Below are 23119 nucleotides of genomic sequence, written 5' to 3' on the forward strand. Positions count from 1 at the left end.
TACAGCAAATGTTTAAATTTAAATTTATTTTTTTAAGATCTTATTTTTATTTGAGAAAGAGTGAGCGAGCACACGCTCGCAGGGGAAGGAGCAGTGGTAGAGAAAGAAGCAGAATCAAGCAGACTAAGCGCTGAGCACAGAGCCCCACATGGGGCTCCATCCTATGACCCCAAGGTCAGGACCAGAGTCTGGTGTTCAACCGAATGAGCCACCCAGGCAGCCCTAAATTTAAATGTAAATAAAGTATCATTTCTTATCTGTTCTGTATACTGACTTTCTAAGCTCTCATCAGAAAAGAAAACCATGGGGTTAGAAGAATAAACGCCATGCTCTTGCTCCATTACAGATCCCTCTGATTCATGAGCTGATTTAATTTCTGCCATGTCCAGAGCAGACTTTCCCCATCTAAGGGAGGAGCCCTGCAGATTCTCAACATCTGACAAAGCCCGGAACTGCCACAGAAATATAACCCATGTAACAAACACAGACACACACGCACACATGTTCCTACAGAGTTCTCAATTGCTTGTGCCTTCTGGCTTAAAAACTGAGAGAAATGAGCAAAGTTCCACAAAGCAGTTCATTTAGTATTTTACTTTACTCAAGATCTAAGTCTGAGGAGATTGATAACTACCTACTTTTGCTGCCAAAAGGACATCCCAAAATATTTTCTAAAATGAGCTTTCTATGAACCACAATATGCTTCCTATACTGCATATCATTTTAATAATTTCAGAAAAGCTCATAATTTCTATAGAAGGTGGTCACATTCATATCTACTTTATGAATATACATATGCATGTGCAAACATACTATGAACACATATCCTATATCCAGAAGGGTTTAAACCACATTGTTAGCTTCAGAGGCTTTGAACCCTTTGACTGTTCAGTGGGTAAATACTAACTGTATTTGAAATTTCAGTGCATACAGATTACATTTCGCTAGTATATTCTTTCTTCTGGAACTAAAACATTAGGCATCAGGAGTAAGTTACATTTTCCACATCCATAAATAATATCTTATAATACTGTATTTTGGGACACCTGAGTGACTCAGTGGGTTATGGCCTTTGCCTTCAGCTCAGGTCATGATCCCGGGATGCTGGGATCAAGCCCTGCATCCAGCTCTCTGCTCAGCAGGGAGCCTGCTTCCCTTCCTCTGTCTCTGCCTGCCTCTCTGCCTACTTGCGATCTCTGCCTGTCAAATAAATAAATAAAATCTTAAAAAAAAAAAAGACTGAATCTTATTTTAAAAATGATACTGTACTTCCTAATATCTCTTTTAGTTATAAACTTTAGACCCAGAGAATTATTATTCTATAAAGGATGCACATCTAACCCATCCATATTTCTAGCCAGAAGCCCTTAAACTGCTCCCGATTAAGGCAGCGGCTTAACCCACGGAGCCACCCAGGTGCCCCCCGCTCCCGATTTCTTAAACTGTTCCTTTAAGACCTCCACAAAGGAACACTTCTGGTCTTCATAAAATCTTCACCTAGGGGGCGTGAGGGTGGCTCGGTGAGTAGGTTATGGCTCGGTGAGTAGGTTAAGCCTCTGCCTTCGGCTCAGGTCATGATCCCAGGGTTCTGGGATCGAGTCCCGCATCGGGCTCTCTGCTCAGCGGGGAACCTGCTTCCTCCTCTCTCACTGCCTGCTGCTCTGCCTACTTGTGATCTCTCTCTCTCTCTCTCAAATAAATAAGTAAAATCTTTAAAAACAAAAACAAAAACAAAAAACCTTCACCGAAGTTCACTGAAGTTAATCAACTTCCAAAAATATCTCCTTCCCCTGATCATGGTTTACATCACCAATCTCTTTTGCACACCCATGGAAACAGGTTTCTGTTCAACCAAGGCTCTTGCAGAAAACTGCCCCTTCATTTTATTTTATTTTTTTGAGATTTATCTATTTGAGAGAGTGAGAGAGACAGTGAGCAAGCAGGGAGAGGGGCAGGGGGAGAGAGACAGGCAGACTCCCTGCTGAGCATGGAGTCAGACACGGGGCTTGATCCCAGGACCCTGAGATCATGACCTGAGCCGAAATCAAGAGTCAGACACTTACCCACGGAGCCACCCAGGCACCCCTGCGCCTTCAGCATAACAAAGGAGTTGAGCAGACACACCGAAGGCCCTGTTCCCACTCCCAATGCCAGGCACACATACATACAGAATTGCCTCAGCCTCCCAACGGCGCAGTTTCCATGATGCTGTTACTTAAGACCTACCTCTGGAATTAGTGCTTTTATGTGCGGCAGGGGGTGTGTGCCCAGGGGAGATTGAGGGAAATGTGAGTAGGGAGAAATTTTCTTTCCAATTGCCAGAGGCCCAGACTCAAAAAATTTAGCCAGTTTTCTTTCTTTCTTTCTTTTTTTTTTTTTTTCCTTCCCTGTTCTTTTCTCCCTTGGTCCTGTATGGAGTTGCCCTCAGAGGCCATCTTTCAGTCTACTACTGTTAGATAAGGAACTACTGGGGCACCTTACTGGTCCAGTCAGTTAAGTGCCCGACTCTTGCTTTAGGTTCAGGTCGTGATCTAGAGGTCGTGAGATCGAGCTTCGAGTTAAGGCTCTGGGTTCAGCACAGAGTCTGCTTCTTCTTCTCCCTCTGCTTTCCAGCGCCAACCCCCAACCCACACATTCGCGCTCTCTCTCTCTTGCTCTCTCTAATAAGCATATAAAATTTAAAAAGACAAGGAATTATTTTTCCATCAAAGAAACGGTGCAACTATTTTGAATCCATGCTTAAACTTATTGATTAATAAGTAAATATTACAGTAAAAAAAAGAAAAAAGGTAGAAAAATTCTACAGATATAAACCAATGGCTAAACTGACCAACATGTAAGCTTTTTCATGAGCACTTAATGTATCCCAAATGGGAGAGAAGCCACGTCTAGGAGAACAATGAATGTAATCACACACCAGAGCAACTCTCTTCTACCCAGCCCCGAGCTTACAGGGCGCTCAGGCGATCAATGGCACCAGGGAAACAGAGTGTGGCATGCTCTTTCAGAACAAAACCAGACGTCAGCCAAGAACTGAAATCAGTTCTGGGCTCGCACTGTGAAATGTGCTTTAAATTTGCCTGTGGTTGTTTTCTCCAGTGGTCAAGGAGAATATGCTACTGATTTGTGCTTTGGCATTTCTATGGGGCACTGACAGGCAGCTTTTTTTAAACACATACTTGAGTGATTTCGACAAAGCTCTCTGTGTGACTGCAGCTTCACTAGAAATCCTAACAGTGCTTGGAAAAGTATGCACTCACTAAGTTAAATAAAAGGCCAAAAGGCATGAGTAATTAGCTTGGGGCTAACTCGACATCAGGAATATTAATTATGTGCTTCAAATGTTACCTTTTCTTCACTTTCTAATGATACTTATAAAAGCATTGATCTTCAAAATACCTGTAACCTTTATACGGGGCTCGGAGGACAGGACACAGAAGAAAAAAGGTTTCCTAACCAAGTTATCACTGTTCTATACCAGCAAAGCTGGTAGTAATCACAGTAACAGAAAAATCTGGACACTTGCTCTACTGATTTAATAAAATTTTTCCTTTAAAAGCACATGTAGCTTTTCCTCAACTATATTATACAAAAGTCTGTCCTAATTACACATGTTATCCATTCAAATGTTACTTCAAGCATAAATAGTCTGTTGAGATTAAAGGTCATGTGTAATATTGTACCTATGATAATATAGGACTAATTATGATGCGTAACAGTGGGGTTAATCTTACTTTTTTTGAGGCTGGAATCATTGTAACTGTTTGGTTTCTTCCAAAAGAAAAAATGCTGAAATGGCTTCAAAATTTTTATTTTCATTTTTATGGCACAGTGCAAACTTCAACTGCTGTTTAGAATTACCCAAGACCTATCAGATAACAGTAAACCACTGGGCAACCAGGAATAAACACATTTCTACTTCTTGGAAAACAACCCTATACATTAAAAATTTGAAGGTTCTACACTAGAAACCAGGATCTTTGAGCAATAATTTTCCAGTTTACTTTTTTAATTCCAACAGAGGATAACATTCTAAAATAGTATCTGTTTATCTGGATAAATTTAAAATATAAAGAAATCTGATTTATTGGCATGCCCCTCCCTTCCTCCTCCCCAGCTTTTTTTCTTTTAAAGGAGAAACACAATCTATATAAATAACCGGTTTACTTCAAGTTTCTGTGGTGTGTGCTCTACCATCCCACAGACCTTCCCCATCCGGACAGGGGCACGCCTGTGACAAACACCAAAACCCAAGGACCACTGGGAAGGGAGGTTCCAACAAGTCAGGAAAGAACAAACCAGGGAGAGTGCAGTGTTCTCATCACAGAGACTTCTCCAAGCCCTCTCAGGAGCAACTGTGGGAAAAACCCCTAGGATTATGCAGTGGTTTTAATATTCACATTGTTTCTGGCCATGGGAAAATGCCACCATAAAGCTGGTGATAATCTTACACCGCAACTGATGAAGAGAAAGAGACCTCATGGGCCACGCTCTGAGCCACGGGCCTTCCATCCCCCACAACCTTGAATCCCCTCACCAACTCTATGACTGACGCCCAGCCGTCTGGTCTAGGCAGCCTTGACTAAGTCACGTAACTTCCCTGAGCTTGCGTGGTGAGAAACGATGCAGTGAGGACTGCAAGGCCCGTCCTGCCCTTCCTTCTGCTCACCTCACAACACTGCATTAGTTACAGCTCACATCATCATGACTCAGAGTGGATGTCTGGACACTTTGCGCTGCCCCGGACAGAACCTCTAGAGAGTGTCTTCACTCCCATAGTCTATAACTTTCCACACTTTCAGATACCTATGGGTTGTAGTTCAAAGACTCATCCTTCAAGGCCCAGGCAGATACACAAAGGTCCAGAGTAATTGTTTTTTTCTTTTTTGTTTTATAAGTAGGCTCCACGCCCAGTGTGGGGCCAGTGTGGGACCTGAGATCAAGATCCGAGTTGAGGTTAAGTGTCAGATGCTTAACTGACTGAGCCACCCAGGCACCCCTTGTTTTTTCTTCAGTTTTTTTTTAAAGATCTTATTTATTTGAGAGAGAGAGATCAGAAGTAAGCAGAGCAGCAGGCAGAGAGAGAAGGGAAAGCAGGCTCCCTGCTGAGCAGAGAGCCCGATGCAGGGCTCCATCCCAGGACCCTGAGATCATGACCTGAGCCGAAGTGAGAGGCTTAACCCACTGAGCCACCCAGGCGTCCCTTCTCTTCACTTTTTAAAAAAAGATTTTATTTATTTATTTGAAAGAGAGAGTGTGTGAGAGAGAGAGCATGAGTGGGGGGGCAGAAGCAGAGGGAGATCCCGCTGAGCAGGGAGCCAGATGTGGGACTCGATTCTAGGACCCCAGGGTCAGAAATGAGCCAAAGGCAGACACTTAACTGACTGAGCCACCCAGGCGCCCCTGTTCTTTCTTTCCTAAAACAGAACTTACTGAGGTAATTCTGGTGGTCTCTCAGGGCTTTCAAGTCATATACCGCAGGAGCCACACCTTGTTTCTCCAGAAATAGCAGAAATTCATATCCTAACAAACCTAAGACTTGCAAAGGTTCCCATTTTTCATATCTAATCAACACGAAAATCTGCAGACTCTCGCGCCCGCGGCGTCTGATCTGGCTCCTCCTTGCCGCATTCAGCTTCCTGCCTTGCTTACACCCTCCTCGTTCTGGGCCTTGGGAATATGCAGCAAGTGTCCGACTGGTGTGTCTCCACCCCTTCCCACCAGTGGCTCCTCCGCACCAAGGCCGATGATCCTCCCCTCGGGCACCATCCGCTCCACACAGTCTTCTCTGGACCCTCAGACTGGACGAGGCGCTCCCCCTCCGGCCTCCACAAACCCCTTGCACGCATCACTGCATCACCTGCGCAAGCACCAGCATTTGTTTCCCTGGCTCTTTCTCGAACAGACTTTCTCGTGGCTAGCACAAATAGAACGTTATAGGTCTTTCCTTCACAGGAAGGAAAAATAAAAATAAAAACCTAAGTGTGAGAACGTTGACGCTGGAGTAGAAGGAAAGACCCCGTACTCATTTTGTATCTCGTAGAGTTTTGCGGGTTTTAGCTATTTAATAGTTCATTTAATAAATACTTATTGAACTTACATCGTGCTAAGCACTAAAAGTACAGAAATGATTAAGACACAGGGTGGCTCAGCTGGTTAAGCATCTGACTCTTGGTTTTGGCTCAGGTCATGATCTCAGGATCCTGAGATCGAGCTCCGTGTCGGGCTCCACGTTTAGTCTGGAACCTGTTTGTCCCTCTCCCTCCATCTTCCCACTGCTCAGCAATGGGATAAGAGGGTCCAATGAGCACACTTAGCTATAAAATGATGAGGTAAGAATAAGTTCTGTGAAAACACAGACTAAGAAGACGAATCATGCCTAAAGATTTGGAGGAGACCAGCCAGTTGCCTGAGCTGATGCCTGTTGCCTGGGTAGGAGTTCAGCAGCAGGAGGCACAAAGGAAGGGCAGGCCAGGCACCAAAGTCACCAGTCAAATCAAGTACAGCAATTCTGGGGCCCTCATGTCCCCACTTTGCTCAAAATGACAGGAAACATCAACTTCACTCCCTCAGTGCATTACTTCCATATACCAGAACCAACAACACTCCCTTAAGATAAGCTGTTCACACAAAGGTAGCTTCTATCAGACCATGACGGAGGTACTATCTCCTCCATTCTTAGCGGAAACTATATAAGACACTTTACCTTATGAAAAGTGGAAAGGCAATGCCATGAGGACGGAGTCACTAAAACTGGGTGTCAAATACTAATTTCTCCAGAACTGAGATGTCAACAGAAGCATCTTCTGTTTAACAAACATACAAAATGTTAGAGGAACAATGCGGACGAGCTTGCTGCTGAGCTTATAGGTGCATTCATGCTTATCCCTCTTAGCTCAAGTGACTAGACCTTGCTTTGTGTCTAGAGCTTGCTTTCTTCAGTCAGCAAACCCCGAGCAAGCAGAATGGACAACCTGAAATGCTGTATCCTTAACTGCCCTTGTCAGGCGGCAGCTGAGGGCTCAGCAGCTCTGTGGAGACAGTCTCTTATTACCCTCCTGTCCAGGCCTCTCTGCTGGCCAAGAACACAACTGAATAAACAGAGAGACAAGATCTGCAAAGCATCAGCACTAAGTCAATTATGACAGTGGGAAGAATGGCGATCTGAGGTCTAAATCTTTTAAACAGCAATCATCTATGCTCCGCCTAAGAAATCTGGCAACCTCGGTCCACCATATTTATGGAAGTACTTTTTAGATTCTCTGATTAATACAAGTACTTCAGAGCAGGACCACAAAGACCCAGCCAGAATACACGGTCATCCTGAGCTCAGTCCCCAAATGGGTTAATGAGAAACTACCAGCCTCGGAAGATCATGTATGTGAAAAAGATACCAGAACCATCTTGTATTGAACAAAAGGATTCATGGCTCTTGCGAGTGTTTATCATCTCCCTCCTAATTCCAATTATATGACAACACGTCCAGTTTATGAGAAGAGACACTTACAAATAACTGCCAAATGGTCTGCCCATCTTTTCAAAGGCCAGGAAATGACAGGCTCTCTGTGAGTGCATGAACAATTTCTTATCCAAGTCTTTGATTTCACATGTTCAATCCACTTTCTCATACCAAATCCAGGAATCTAAAGCATTTCATAAGTACTACGCATAGATACACAATCTACAGTTGCCCCCCACAGGGTCTGTTAAATGTTCTTCCCTTACCAAGTATTCATTTCTTGAGTTCTTAAATATTTAGAAAATGTGCAAGACATGTGAAAGAGACAGTTTTTTGAACAAAGACTCAACACGCTGATGTCCTTATGTTTTTCTTCTAGAAATAGAATGCACTTCAACAGATTCCCTTTAAATGCACTATTTTCCCAGTTTGTGGAAAGCACTGAGCAGAAGTTGGGAGTCGGTTGTAAACCTTGTTGATTCCCTGTGGTGCGCCTCGCTCTGGGGGAACCCAGCTCCCTGAAGGGGCAGCAAAGGCAGCAAGTGCACAGCACGCCACAGGCTGCCTCTAGGATTCCAAGTCAGCTCACACAGGTTCCCAGGGAGCCTCTCCACGCTGTCAGGCCATGGTTCTCTCTATGTAATGGAGGCCCCTCATGCTTCCCAGCATGCAACTGCAAACCACACTGGCCTGACCTGAGTTAGCATGAAAAGCAAAGGCTTCTGGTTACTCCCGTGTTGGCAAGCAGACACATCTAAAAACCCCTTGTTCCTCTGTTCTAGCATTTAATTGTCACTCCCTGCCTCTGCTCCCATCTCACCCCAGTTCCCAGCCAGTACTTCTCACTGGGAAGGTCTGTACGAACTTGCGCAGTCCTCCCATTTTCGGCCCATATTAGATTTTACCATCCACCTCCTGACCTATCACACCAATAGGATGTGCAGAAATATTTAGGGTCTGAGACCTGCGTCACCACGTTGCACAACTACATGACCTTTCTTAATGATAAACCTGATTTGAGCTGGTTTTCTTCAAGAACTTTATGCCTTTTTCCAGTACGCTCCTGTGATTAAAATTCTGCAGAGTGAGAAGCTTAGTTTCCACTACCTTTTACACAGAGCAGCTGGCACTCAGTTTTTCCCGCTTGCATCCCATCACCCTAACAATTTTCTTGTAGTGTTTGCGCCTTCTTTCTTTCTTCCTGTGTTTACTTATTTCTCAGTTATGATTAGACTTGTTTTTATATTTTATTTCGAGCAAAACTAAAAGTAAGATCAAATACATGCCTCCAAAAACTAATAAGCAATTGGGGGGAAACTATATCTACACATGTACCTGAACAGACACTAATTCCAAGCGTCTGCTGTAAGAGTGTAAATGGAGAACAAGAAAGAAGATGGATTCATCCTCCAACGACTGACCTTCACATTCATCCACCGCTTGCATGCCAATGAGTATATTTCAAATATTGGATCAATGTCAACCCAAGAAAGCTCTAAGTTAAAAGTCCTCTGCAAATTACTCGAGTTTTTCCAGGTATCCTGCCCAAGAACCTACTACATTACAGGAGCTCATGAAAGTCCAGAAGCACTAACCATAGACTCTAGGAGAAAATATTTTATATCTTGGTATGTAAAAAGAGTCCATGACTTGAATATTTAAATGTTTAAAGCCAATGAATAAGGAACTATTGTTTTCTTTAAATACATCTTTTGGAGGGCACCTGGGTGGCTCAGTGGGTTAAAGTCTCTGCCTTTGGCTCAAGTCATGATCCCGGGGAACTGGGATCGAGTCCCACATCAGGCTCTCTGCTAGGTAGGGAGCCTGCTTCCCTTCCTCTCTCTGCTTCTCTCTGCCTACTTGTGATCTCTCTCTCTGTCAAATAAATAAATAAAATCTTAAAAAAAAAAAAACAAAAACATCTTTTGGGTGCCTGGTTGACTCAGTGGGTTAAAGCCTCTGCCTTCAGCTCAGGTCATGATCTCAGGGTCTCAGGATCGAGTCCCGCATCGGACTCTCTGCTCAGCGGGGAGCCTGCTTTTCCCCCCGCCCTTCTCTCTGTCTGCCTCTCTGCCTGCTTGTGATCTCTCTCTGTCAAATAAATAAATAAAATCTTTGAAAAAAAATACATCTTTTCAAAACTGTCCTGTCATGTTTTATTTCACTTGCAAAATAAATAAATTATGACAAAATATTAGAAAAGTTTTCATGTTAGGAGACTTATTTTGCCTTTACTGCCCTGAATTTTACGTTAAAAAACAAAATTATGTTCATTGCTTAGAATAAGGCACTGTACTTCTTTAGATAGTAAGTTTCCCTTGTACTATTAAAATGGTTTTTAAATTATTAAATTTCTATATTCAACTTTTCAGAAACACTATTATATTATAAAGGCATGTATGTCTATCTGTATGTCTGTATATACAAACATGTACACACTTTAATCCTTTGATTAAAACATAAATATGTAATATAAACTTTATACATAAATACATGTTAAAACATTGAAAAGAAGTTCTAAAAATAACTAAAACGCCATTTTGCCCAACTATTTTCAGGCTGTCTCTAAGCAAAGAAGAGTGGAACTGGAGTCCATCGTCCTAACCTGCCTCAATCTTTGAGTAATACGAGACCTCCCACAGTTTTCAACTAACAGATCTGATCTGCTTGGTTTTGTGGGACTGCTGAGTTGAGAACAAAAGACCACAGGCAGACAGCTGGCCCAGTGTGATTCGTCGGGAGACTGCCGTCTAACCTTCATCTGGCCAACAATCCGGAATTAAGAAGTGGCACCAAGAGGCGCCTGGCTGGCTCAGTCGGTTAAGCATCTGACTTTGGCTCAGGTCTCGATCTAGGATCCTGGAATCAAGCCCTGTGTCATGCTTCGTGCTCAGGGCAAAGTCTGCTTGTCCCTCTCCCTCTGCCCCTACTCATGCTGTTTCTCTCTCAAATATATAAATAAAATCTTTAAAAAAAGAAAAGGGGCACCTAGTCTATGCTTATGGAAATATCTGATCAACTGTGTTTCAAGATCTTTACTGATCTTTAGGAGAATGAATCTATATTCATCATTCACTGCTTGATAAAGCTCCTTAAAAAGCATTGATGGAGCCTTTAGACGTAGGTCCAAAACAAGTACCTAAGACTTCAACAAAAAGTAGTTCTTATCAAATCCTCGGGCCTGATAGGCAATTTTTTTCTTCAAAATCATATTCAATATGACCATTTATTTTGACACAAACAATTAGTCTGTCCCATGACTGGCTGTGCAAAAAACAGCCTTCTCTAAGTTGGTAGAAAGGGACAGAAAAATTCAAGCACTTCATCTGCGCATCTGCTCCTCACGGCAACAAGCTGACTTAGGGGCAACACCGACTACAGCAAAGCCCTCCGTTCAAGAGAAGCAAGGCCGTGCCTTCAAGAGGCCATGGAGCAGTCACTGAAACTGAGCACTCCAAACAGTCACCAGCATCCAGAATACTAGTTTGAAACTCAAAAAGATGTACAGAAAATCTAACCCTGATCTGGTTCAGTCCCAGGGGGATGAGAAAAGCTATTGTCTTCTATCAAACACTGACTCACTGACAACTGAAGGGAAAAAAAATAAAAATTCCAACGATTATGAAGTTAATAATAATTTCATCGGCAGCAATATTCAGGAAGTTGATTAGATGATCGTAATGGGTGATTTAAAGCGAAAGGAAAAACACCCTTAGCATAATTTAATAAGAGCTTCAGACTGAAGCATATTCAAGGGTTTCATGAAAGACCTTCTCATGGCCTTTTAATAGCTCTTTCCAATTCCAATTAACTTGTTAAATGCCAATTCTCACTACCTCATCAGAAATCTAAAGCCAGCCTTCTCTGATTAAATCATGAAATTATCGTTAGCAGCACAATGTCTGCTGAGTATTTATGGACAGGCCAGCGCAGATAAGCAGCTCGCAATTCTCCACGCCAAGAGAAAAGGAAAACTGGAGTGGGTAATTAAAAATAACACATTTTATTCATCTTTGGGAGGCTCGGAGTGACATTTACCTAACACACCACCCTTCCTAATTGTTTCACTGGGGTTAATATTCAGATTAGTATAACCTTTGTGCAGACCCTCCATAGACAATACAGAAATGTTGATTGAGAGAGAGTTCATTTACATGAAAAAGCCAGGTTGGTCCCCCAGGAATCAGAAGGCACCTGTCAACTGGGAGCTGTGCTCCCGCCAGCGTGAGGAGTTCGATCACCCCCTCATGAGTCACTCAAATGTCCACAGAGTCCCTAGCATCCACCTGCAGGTTTTGTTCTCCGGCTGCCCCCCACTGGGTGCTGCCCCAGCACTGGAAGCCTCGCTCAAGAGACCAGTAATCACATCCAGAGCTCTGGTCGAAAGTTCAAGGTTGCCCCCCTCCCCCAAGTCAGGGGACACCCACCCACCGAGCCGTGAACAGGTCAGCTCTGCCACCCTTCCCTTAGACTTGAATTTCTTCTATTCCTGAGTATTTTCGGACAGCAGCCCTCTAAGAAGGTGAGTCTGAATCCCCAAAGGCAGGCCCCCAACACCGCCTCTGCTTACGTTACACAAAGACTTCTGTGCATACTACAGTCTCTTTTTTTATCCCCCATCTTAAAATATTATCATGGGAGGAAAAGAATCTTTGAAGGTAGAAAACAATATAAAATGAAACAAGATGAGTAAAAACAACCATTTAATCTATATTCTAGGCATTATGAAGTTCAGTCTCTTCCAGAAACCAGGTAAGTGGCTAAGACTTCACTTTGATGAATATGCTAAAGGACCGTTTTGATTCTTTTATGGATCAAGGAGTTTGAAATATATGAAGTTCCATCAAATATTTTTTAAGATGCAGGCGCTGGTTCTGCTTAGAATTATACTTCTAATAAGAGGCAGCCAAACATAGTATTTGTGAACAAAATTAACTGCTGTGCTCGTGTGGCCCTGTACTTTCCAGTTAAGGACGAAAGTCCACAAACCCAAACAGATGTCAAGCGTCACATTCATATCAATGGTTTGGTGAAGATAGGGTATTACCCTAAAAGAAACTGCTAAAAATGTTAGCGGGCTTTGCCTATTTATCCCTCCCTCTCCTGGCATAGCATCTGGCACAAAGGGGGTGTTCCTTAGCTCCGTCGCTCCCCGCCCACACTTTGCTCAAACTGGCAGTGGATTTCCTTGATAAAATGCTACTTGCAGTATTTTTACTTTCCTTTATGTCATCACAGTCCTTAAAAAGCTTAGTTTACAAAGAACTGTATCACACTTTTGAAAGTATGGCTTAGGGATGCCAGGGTGGCTCAGTCGGTTAAGTGTCTGCCTTCAGCTCAATCTCAGGGTCCTGGGATTGAGCCCCGTGTCAGGTTCCCTGCTCAGCGGGGAGCCTGCTTCTTCCTTTCTCTCTCTGCTCCCCCTGCTTGTGCACTCTCTCTCTCAAAAATAAATAAATAAATCTTTAAAAATATTTATGGCTTACATAAATTTCATAAAAATTATTTAATTATATGCATAAATGGCATTTTTATGCACAGCTTATGTTAATGTGTTGTTCCTGTTGACAAATTATTTCATGTTCACATATTTTTAAATTTCTCCAACTAAACAGTTTCCGGAAAGGAGGGGCTCCCCCCTCCATTTTCTCCTTTAGCACCACTGCACACCTCCAGCAGATAAGCCAAAGATAAATACCAGCCCGTTACACTTAAATTGGCTTCTTTTGCCTCTTGAGGTTAATTCCCTGACACTGCCCTCTTTCCTATCTTTAATGGTAGTTAGGACATTTTAACCACAGAAAGAGACCCAGTGAGGTTGTTTGAAATTGGCTCTGCCCGGTGAGGGGGGAGAGGCAACTCCTCCGTCAGTTTCCAGGATCTGCTCCCACCTGCTGATGACAGGGAACAGTCCCCTCTGGACTCAACTTCCCTGTAACACTTGGACACGAATATTAACAAATATTTATGAATATTCTAGACATCTCAGGGGCCTGGTTCCATGCCTACGGCTGAAGTCTTCATCTTTCCGCCCAATGTGGTGGCCCCATCACTCAAGTAGTTCAAACCTGACCCTGGGTCATCTCACACCTCCCTCTCTCTTCTCTTCTTCTTCTTCTTTTTTTTAAGATTTAATTTATTTTTTGACAGACAGAGATCACAAGTAGGCAGAGAGGCAGACAGAGAGAGGGGGAAGCAGGCTCCCCACTGAGCAGAGAGCCCGGTGCGAGCTCGATCCCAGGACCCTGGGATCACGGCCTGAGCCGAAGGCAGAGGCTTTAACCCACTGAGCCACCCAGGCGCCCCTCTCTCCTCTTCTGACCTGAGTCAATCTCAATGTCCTGTCAATTTTCCATGTTCTGTATACTAACTCCCTGGTCCATGCCCAATATTGCTGACATGGTTCAGATCCCAGTCATTTCTCACTTGAATTTTTGGAGTACCTCACAGCTGGGCTCCCTGATTCTACACTTCCACGGCAGAACTTCCACCCCACTTTCCACGTGGTGGCCAGCGCAAGCTACCTAAACCGAAGGTTGTTCCCTTCTTACTGCCTCCAACAAAACCCTTCTCAGGTTCTTTCTCCCCCCACCATAAATTCTCACGTGCAACTCTGGGCCCTTGAGGATCTGGCCCCGGCCTATCTCTCCTTTTACCCTCCATATTTCTGGGTCACAAAAGGTCCCTCTTACTTCCTTTCACTTAACATGTACTCATCTCCTAAGACAAGAACACTCTCCTCCTCCAGTGTCTCTGATGGCCCTACGGCTGTGTCAGCAGACTTACCCCTTGAGCGTGCCTACCAAGGCCATTCGTCTGTTGATGTGTCTTCCCTCCATATTTAGCCTGTGAGCTCCTCGCTCGCAATCCAGGTGTCTCACAGGGCAAGGCTTCAACGAACACTGAAGAATGCGTGAATATGTGGAGTTCAAAGGGCAGAGCCAAAGATCTACACCGGAAACCCTATGTCATAGATCTGAGGTGCTAATATAAAGAAAACCCTGTTACCTTCCCCAAGGCAAATTTATATTTTTTTCATTGTCACCAGTCTCCTAAAATAACTTCGATTATTTTGAGGATATCAGAGCTATTGTAAGTAATAATTTATATTACTCTTTGTGGAAAAACTATTTGTCTCTTCATCCGCAGGCAAACACGTCCCTCTGCGATTTAGTTTACTCCTGTTACTGAGCTCCTGACCCCCCCCCCAGCCCCTCTCTGCCCACATCCCAATCCTTCCCTTTCAGAAATGGTCCTTAGCTGGATCACCTCCTCTAAATTCACAGAGCCAAGTCTTCATCATCTCTCCCTCAGATTATTTAACAGCCTCCTAACTCGTTTCCCCTCCGCTAGCCTCCCCCCCTTCATAATCCAGTCTTCAGACTATCTTGAGTACCAACCGCAACTCTGATCATGCCCTGAAACCTCCTCAGGTGAACAAGACGAAGTTTAAACATCTTACTCTGAAATTCAAGGCCCCATAACACCTTGTCCCCTCCTGCCTCTCTAACCTCACCTCCCTCCGCACATTCTAGAATCGCACCGATCCGCTGATTACGGGTCACTTCTTTTCAAGCCGAGTCTACCGCATCTCTTCAGTCTTGCTCACAACAGTCCTTTGACTTTTTATTCCTTTGCCAATTTGAAAAATCCCTACTGGTCCTTCAAGAAGACCAGTTCAAACAAGCTTCTCTCTCCTCTATAAAACCTTTAAAGCTGCCCGATTATAAGTCATGGCTACTTTCAGGGTTTCCAAACATTTAGTGTTTACTCCCGGTCTAACATACAAGGTACCGGCTCGATCTCCATTATAAAATGGAAATTCCTTGAAAGAAAGAAAAGTCTGTGAATTACACATCTTTGAATATTCACTGCTTAAGATAAAGCCTAAGGCAAATCAAGTGCTCAAAAAAAAAAAAAAAAAGTGTGTTGAATTTTGTTGCCTTCCTTCCGTAACAAGCTCTCAAAGGCAGGAACAGTACTTGATTCATCTCTGCACTTTTAGGAGCACCTACCACAGCTCCGAGACCAAGGCTTATTTGTGGAATTAAAGACTGACCCACTTTGGGGACAAATACCCAGAAGAAACAAATGAGCCAATGTGAAATATTTTTAAAATATAAATATTTCCAAAATGATGGAATCATTTTTATGAATTACTTCTGGCAAAGACTACAGCAGGGCTACTCAGATATCCCACTGGCCTGGAATTCTTTTATGGATCCACTGTGAGATAAGAACTAAAATAAAGAATAAGCATTTAGAAACTTTGATGACAACTTGACACGGCTGAGACATCCAAACATACCATCATGGGCTTGTCTCCCTGAAGGAAGCATCCGCTGGGGTTGGTCTTGGTAAATATATGCGCTAAATGGTGTGTAGGGCCCGAACTCCAGGCCAGTCATGGCTTAGTGACCACATACTGGTCTGTGATAGGTTGGAAATGGTAAGAAAAACAAAAGGCATTTCACCGGAGACAGTCCGGAAAACATTAGCAAAGGAGAATAATTCAACAAGCTCCCATGTACCACAGCACACTTCTCTGTATTTACCTTCCCAACATCCTTGAGGCCTTTTTCCCCATGACATAAAACGTTCCATGGAGACTTGAAGCCGCTTTCATGTCCCTCCCCAGTCTTTGTGTCCTCTTTCCCTCCCAAGAGACAGCCTCCAATCTGACTTTTTAAATAACCTACGAAATCCTGTTCCAGGAGTGTGAAATTTCCTGCTGGGGTTTTAGAGCAATTAGAATTCCTTTCACAAAAAAAAAAAAAAAAAAAAAATTAAAATTTAACAAGCGTAAGTGTTAAAAGCCCTGTCTGTTAATATTACGGGAAAACCTGTGTTGTGTCCTCTATCTGTGACCCTTCAGCAATGACTGACAGACCTGAACTCCAAGTAAAGGGACATCTGGTGCCTTGACCTTCAGAGGGAGAAAGACCTTCAAAAGCCCACAACTCAAAGAGAAAGATAAAAGTGCATGTTGCCAGGGTGTAGAAAGAAAAAGATTCCCACTCACTTGTACTCATCAAACAGGCTTTCCAAGAACGCTTGGCTGATGAGACTCAACTGTACGAGATGCTTATTCATGTCAGAGGTCAGCATGGGGAAGACATAAGAGAGAAGAAATGCCGGAGGTGACAGGTGGAAACCACGGGCTTTCCACGGTTAATCAAATGGGCACAACAATGCCAAAGACGTCTCCTGAAATCCAAACATTCTATTTCTGCATCACTGCCAACTCATTTCCAAAACCTCTACTGCTAATCAAACCTGTTTGGCGGCCTCCTTATCAAAACTTTGCAAAACTTTAATTTCACCCTCATGAGCCCTGCAGCTGTAAATTAATTGAATAAAATTTACAAACATTATGCAGTAAGATAAAGCACTTTCGAAGTCTTTTCCCTATTCAGTGGACTTAGCTGCCTAGCAGGCCAGTTTTGCTTGACATGAGTTCAGAGGCCCTGGAAACCATCCTAATCCTACTTGCTAGGCCTTGTGCCTGTTCACAGAAGCATGTTAACCCAAACCTGGAAAATTAATAAATCTCAGATGGGTGTAAGCACTCAAATACTCCTGATACTTCTTGCCATTTATTATACCAAGGCATCTTTTGCAATGGGAGAATCCTTCTCAAAAGACCACAAGGGCAGCAGAAAAAATCCCTGAGGTTATTAGCAGGCAACAAAATATCTCATTGAAGATTGCTGCCCTCTAAAGCCAAAGCCAGGGATTAAATTTACTGAAGGTGAAATTGCCTATGCTTTGGTGTAATACAGATATTCCCAAAATGGTTTTCTGAACTCCTCCATTTCACATTTCTTGCAATTTTTAAACAGCAAGACTGATTGCCCTCACATCTGCCGACTGTACCATGCAAGTCAGCTCATCAGGGGTTACAAGTCCCTACATCACATCAACAGAGAGAAGACAAAAGACTATTAATTTCTCAAAATGAGAACTCCTACTAGACTGAGGTACTGTAATTCACTTATGATTTCCATGGCTACCAAGGAAGAATTGAAATGCCCCCATCTGGATGGTTTTCACAGCACAGGAGTCTCTCCCTCCAACTGGGGTCAAGTCTATCGGCTTCCAGTTTCATGAATTCTATCTGCAGGTGCAAGCCCTCTAGCCCGAGAGGAGCTGCGGGGGCAGAAGCTTCTCTCCGACATCCATGCAAGCCTCCACCCTCTGTAGAAGACCTGGATTTGCAACAACTGAGGTCGAATGGAGTTCTGTAGACTTCTTAAACTCTGGGAAACATTGTTCTCAACTATAAAGAAAGGACTCAAGGAGGGGCGGTGCGAATGGTAAATTAGAGGAAGTATCCCAAGAGCCCCACACATAACAGCCTCCCATCAAGGAAAAAAATTTTGAAATGTAAATTCTTCTATCTTTCTCTTCTTTAGAAAACAAACTAAAAAATACAGCCAACATATCCCACTGACAATTGTTCTTTAGATATATGGTCTCGTGCCAGAACCAAATAAGATCACAAAGAGATTCTTTTTAAAATTTAATCACAGAAAAGATGGGAAATATCAGCGCTTGATGGCTATGAAAGTGATCTATCTCCCTGCCTCTGGCTCCACCAAGCAAGACAGGGATATAGCCCTTGAAATAAAGACTCATGCTTTCCCTTAGTAATTTGGACAGTGGGAAAATAAGCTGATTCAAACAAAGTCCATTAAATAAATAAAATCCCAACACTTGTCTCTTTAGACAAAAAGCAGATGGTAACAATAGGAAAGATTGCTAATGCTTTGGCAAACTAATCATTCTTCCAAAAGCCATTTACAAAAGCCCACCATACGTCCGGCTATGAAGATGCCACAGACAAATCCTGTGGCAATTGTAAGTTTATTTAACTGAAGACCAGAACCATAGAGTATCATGAATGAATGAATGAATGAATGAAAATCACAAATAAATCTAGAAAGAAATTATTGTGTGTGTGTTTTTTTTTAATTTATTTGACAGACAGAGATCACATGCAGGCAGAGAGGCAGGCAGAGAGGGAGAGGAGGAAGCAGGCTCTACACTGAGCAGAGAGCCTGACGCAGGGCTCGAGCCCAGGACCTTAAGATCATGACCTGAGCCGAAGGCAGAGGCATCAACCCACTGAGCCACCTAGGCACCCCTACTGTGTTTTTTTAAAATCACAGAACCATAGGTTCAAAGAGCCAAAGTTAAAGAAAAATGAATGTATCTATCTCCACTTTATTGTGTGACCTCAAAACATTAAGAACTTGAGTGGGTTGTCACCAAGGAAACAGTCAAATCGAAGCCTGCGTAGTTTCTGGAAAACGGAAATCCAGCAAAAATTGCTCATATCATGAGAATAACAACTGACAATGGGAGTCCAACCAGAAACAAACACCTCTTTGGACCCAGGAAGAATTCAACAGAGGAAATCCTTATGTAAATGCCTGGTACCCTCATCTTCTCCCCCCACCTCCGACCGCCCCCCAGGCCAAGTTCTTACCAAGCACCTACTAAGTACCCAGCACTGGGCCAGGTGCTGGAACAATGACAACAGTAACAAAGTAGAACAAGTTCCTGACCAAGAGCAAGTTATAGTCCAGGGAAGTCACAGACAACTATAATACAAAAGCACAGGAGTTGCACTAGAGAAAGCCACGGGTTAGCTATGGTGTCCCAGAAAACACCCCCAGTTGCAATTTCAACAGAGATGATGCCTTCCCATATGTAATGCTATCAACATTCTCCCAGTCCCCAAAGATCACCTTCTAAATTCCTTGATCTACTGAGTTCTAGATGTACCTCTAAAATATCCCGCAAACTGATTCTGACCTCATAGTCACTGCCCACTGCTTACCACCAACCCGACACCTTCTTTTATAAATGCTAACCAATCAGTGGCCACAATCTCTACTATTTACTGCTCAGCTACTAAAATATTTCCCAACAACAAGAATCTGATTTCACTCCCTTTCTTAAAAGCCTCCAATATTTCCTGTTGGGTAGAAAAGGAAGTTCAGATTACTTAGCACAGCTCAGTCCAAGCAGCAAAGCAAATACTAGCATTATATCCCCCTCCCCTCAAGCAAGCTAAGAGAGAAAATCATACTGGACTTGGTACTCAGAGGCCAGCCCTCTGTGATCCCTCAGGACCCCACTGTTTCATACACAATGTCCCTCTTCTAAAAGGTCCCTTCTCCTTGGCCTTGTATGCATGGTTCCTTCTCTTGCCTCTGATGCACTGATTTCCATGTAACCTTCTTTGGCTGCGGGCATATCTGCATCTAGGCCCTGACCAGCTATAACACCGCATATACCATAAAACTGTATTCAGCATCCTGGTGTAATTTTGTCTTTTCTCTTCCTACACAAGGACCATTTTTTTAATCCTCTCCTAGGACCTAGCACAATGTATGACACAAAGAATATACGTGATAAAGATCTGATGAATGAATCAGGAAAATGACTCATCCACCCTTAAATACAAGTCTAATAAAGGAAATTACTATCTATTAAGCTGGTACTGTACCACCTTACAAAGATAAAATTATTCTGGGCCTGATAAAAATACTGTTAATAGTCCTGGAAATGGCCTGAATAGAAGGTTCTTTATAAATGGCTTCCTTACCATTCAGCTGGCTGTACCAGCCTACTCACAGGTGGTCCTTTTGCAACTTGGAACGCATTTAAGGTCCCAAGTTAGCTGAAGGGAAAGCAAGATTGGTATCTAACACATTTATTTTTAAGTTTGAGGTCAGATTTTATTAGGGAAAAAATGAACACTATGTGTCCTAAGAATAAGAAGATTTTTTTAAAGATTTTATTTATTTGAAAGAGTGAGCAAGAGAGAGAGAAAGCATGAGCAGGGGGAGGCGCAGAGGGAAAGAGAGAAGCAGACTCTCCACTGAGCAGGGAGCCTGACTTGAGGCTCGATCCCAGGACTTGGGGATCATGACTGAAGCCAAAGGCAAATGCTTAACTGACTGAGCCACCCAGGTACCACAAGAAGAATTTATTTTTATTTTCATTTCTCTCTGCAGCTGAAATCTCTGTATGGTTAAGAAAGCCTTAATTTCTTGCTTGCTTCCAGCAAAGTCATTAACCTGCACTTAAAAATCCAGGTTTCATCAACAGCCTCACATTCTCATCAGAAAATAAACAGAAGCCTCTGACCGAGTTCTGACTTACTACCAAACCACTGATTATAGGTCTCCTGGACTCCAGCTTGGTTTGTTTCACTAAAATTAATTCTGCCCAAGGCGGCAGGTGCACACAGGGGAGATGCTCAGTGGAAAGCAGAGGGGCCCAGACTTACTGTGAGGTTGTCAGTTTGCCATCTTGGAGCAAGGAGGAAGAAAGAGAGACTCAGGGACAAGGGCTCAAGGAGTGAGTCTTCCTTGCAGGCTCCCAAAGGTCCCCATCATAAGCTACAGGAAGGCCATGCCCTTGGGCTGAGAGTGGGAGTCAAGCAATGGCGGTGCTGGCTAGTACAGCCAGAGCTGCAGCTAGAGCCACTGTGGCCCATCTGCCCATGCTTCTTCTCATTCAGCGACTTAGACCTCCCTCCGGGGGAGACTAAGTCTTCGGAGCAGCTGACCTTGGCAAGAACGGAGTGGAAACTGCAAATGACATGCCCAGGAGTAAGGGTCATGTGTCTAGAAATCACAGGTCAGGTTCCCTCTTGGCTTACTCTCCAGCTACATGTGTAGCCTTGGACAAGCCCGTTAACCACGGGGGACTCAGTCTCTTCACCTGGTAAAGTAAGAATCCAATCAGATCACCTCTGAAGTTCCTTTTAATTCAAAAATTCTATAATTCCATGTTCTGAATCATAAAATTAAGACATTGAGATGTGAGGAATTTTTCAAATACAAATTTTGGAGAAAAGCCTTCATGAGGATGCTTCCTCTTTCGCTGTCCATGAGACAAATCACCAAATCCTCCCCAAAGATAAACAAATATAAAATTCAACAGAAATGACAATTAAGCTTCACCAAATATGACACAGGCACAGTGAACAGAGCACGATATTCAAACACGGCATTCACACGACAAATATGCCTGGGGCTCTCATACTCTCCCTTAATAATTCACTAAGAATTTCATTCTTGGGGCACTTAGATGGCTCAGTTGGGTAAGCATCTGACTCTTGGTTTCAGCTTCAGTTGTGATTTTGGGATTGTGAGATGTAGCCCACATCGGGCTCCAGGCTCAGCATGGAGCCTGCTTGAGATTCTTTGCCCCTCCCCCTGTTCGCATTTTCTCCCTCTCTCTCTCTCTCTCTCAGAAAGAAGAAAAGAATGAAAGAAAGAAAGAAAGTCATAGAAAATCAAATAAAAATAATTTCATCCTCAGAAGAAGGCAGCTCATATACTTACATTTCTCTTATTTAAGAGAATCCGGGGGTTTTTATCATGGACACAATCCAAGGGATCCCACAGTAGCCAGTTCTACCACTGTTACCCTTAACTTCAAGTCTACGAAGTCGTCTTCCTGTTTCAACTCAGATTCGAATGATGTGGAAGGGAACCCACATGGGCCAGTGAGGCTGAAACCAACCTCAATGGGCAGGCAGTGGTCCTCTCAATGCTACACCACCAAGAAATTCCTATGGTGACAGAGTTCAGTGCAGCCTGAAGAATGATTTGCTTTGCCTTAATACTCCTCTGGATATCTTTGCTCAAAAATAAGTTTACTTGAGGTTCATGTCTATCATTCCTCTATATAAACTCCTCTACATCAGGAGGTTTGGTTTTACTCATGTGTTAATATCTCCACACATGACTAACTTGTAGGAGCCTTCCATCTGGGCTCCTCTTGAAAAGGAAGAGTGCCCAATATTCATCCAAGCTGTGGACATCCACTTTGGCATTCTGCTAATTTATACACTATCACAATCATCTGGAGACAGGCATCTATCTGGAGTGGACTGTGACAGTTCTTTTTCCCCATGTCACTTTACCATGTGGGGTAAATAATACAGTTAGCAATAGGTCTGCTCAGCTTCTAACTAGTGTAAGAGTCAGCTTAGGACAGACCTTCAGGGGCTTCTCAGTAACCAGCCCATATTGACCACTTAATTTATACAAACCATATAGAAATTAGTTTTGGAAGAACACTGCTTATAACACAGTATACCTACCTGCACAAAAAAATTCTGTTGTTTTAATGAAGGTTTTATTTTTTTACCCTAGGTAGTATGGGCCACATACTCCCTATGAACTTAAAACTATTCCTTGCTGGGGCACCTGGCCTGCTTAGTCGGTTAAGCATCTGCCTTCAGCTCAGGTCATGATCCCAGGGTCCTGGGATTGAGCCCTGCATCAAGCTCCCCGCTCTACAGGAAGCCTGCTCTCCCTCTCCCCCGCTTGTGTTCCCTCTCTCGCTGTATCTCTCTCTCTGTCAAATAAATAAATAAATAAATTTTAAAAATTAAAAAAAAAAAACTCTGTTCATTGCTAAGTCATTCTGGGATGAAGGCCACATTGCATGTTATGAGTAACCTCAAATTTACACTTACACGTTAATTCTTCAAAAGATAAATTATCAAGCAGAAAGAAAAGCCAACCCCCATTTTCGTGTTATTGCCAAAATCTAAGCCCTTTCTCTAGAATTTGCATTGACTATTCTGAAAAAACCCTCAATCTTTGTCAGTTTGGAAAGAAACTTAAA

The 23119-nt window shown here is 43.1% G+C and overlaps 1 protein-coding gene across 2 annotated transcripts in view; it reads right to left on the bottom strand.

Annotated features, from left to right (window-relative positions):
• The window catches only part of SMYD3 (SET and MYND domain containing 3), a 689511-nt gene that overhangs the window by 290607 nt on the left and 375785 nt on the right, over positions 1 to 23119 (bottom strand). The window contains exon 1 of one of the 2 annotated variants that reach the window (XM_044267075.1): positions 15768 to 15798. The exons of the other annotated variant lie outside the window; for it this stretch is intronic. Coding sequence (XP_044123010.1) covers positions 15768 to 15773 — 6 coding nt within the window. The 5' untranslated portion in view covers positions 15774 to 15798. Of the gene's footprint in view, positions 1 to 15767; positions 15799 to 23119 lie in introns of those variants that run through there. 2 annotated transcript variants of the gene reach the window in all.

Source organism: Neovison vison, chromosome 10, assembly GCF_020171115.1.
Source record: "Neovison vison isolate M4711 chromosome 10, ASM_NN_V1, whole genome shotgun sequence".
NCBI lineage: Eukaryota > Metazoa > Chordata > Mammalia > Carnivora > Mustelidae > Neogale > Neogale vison.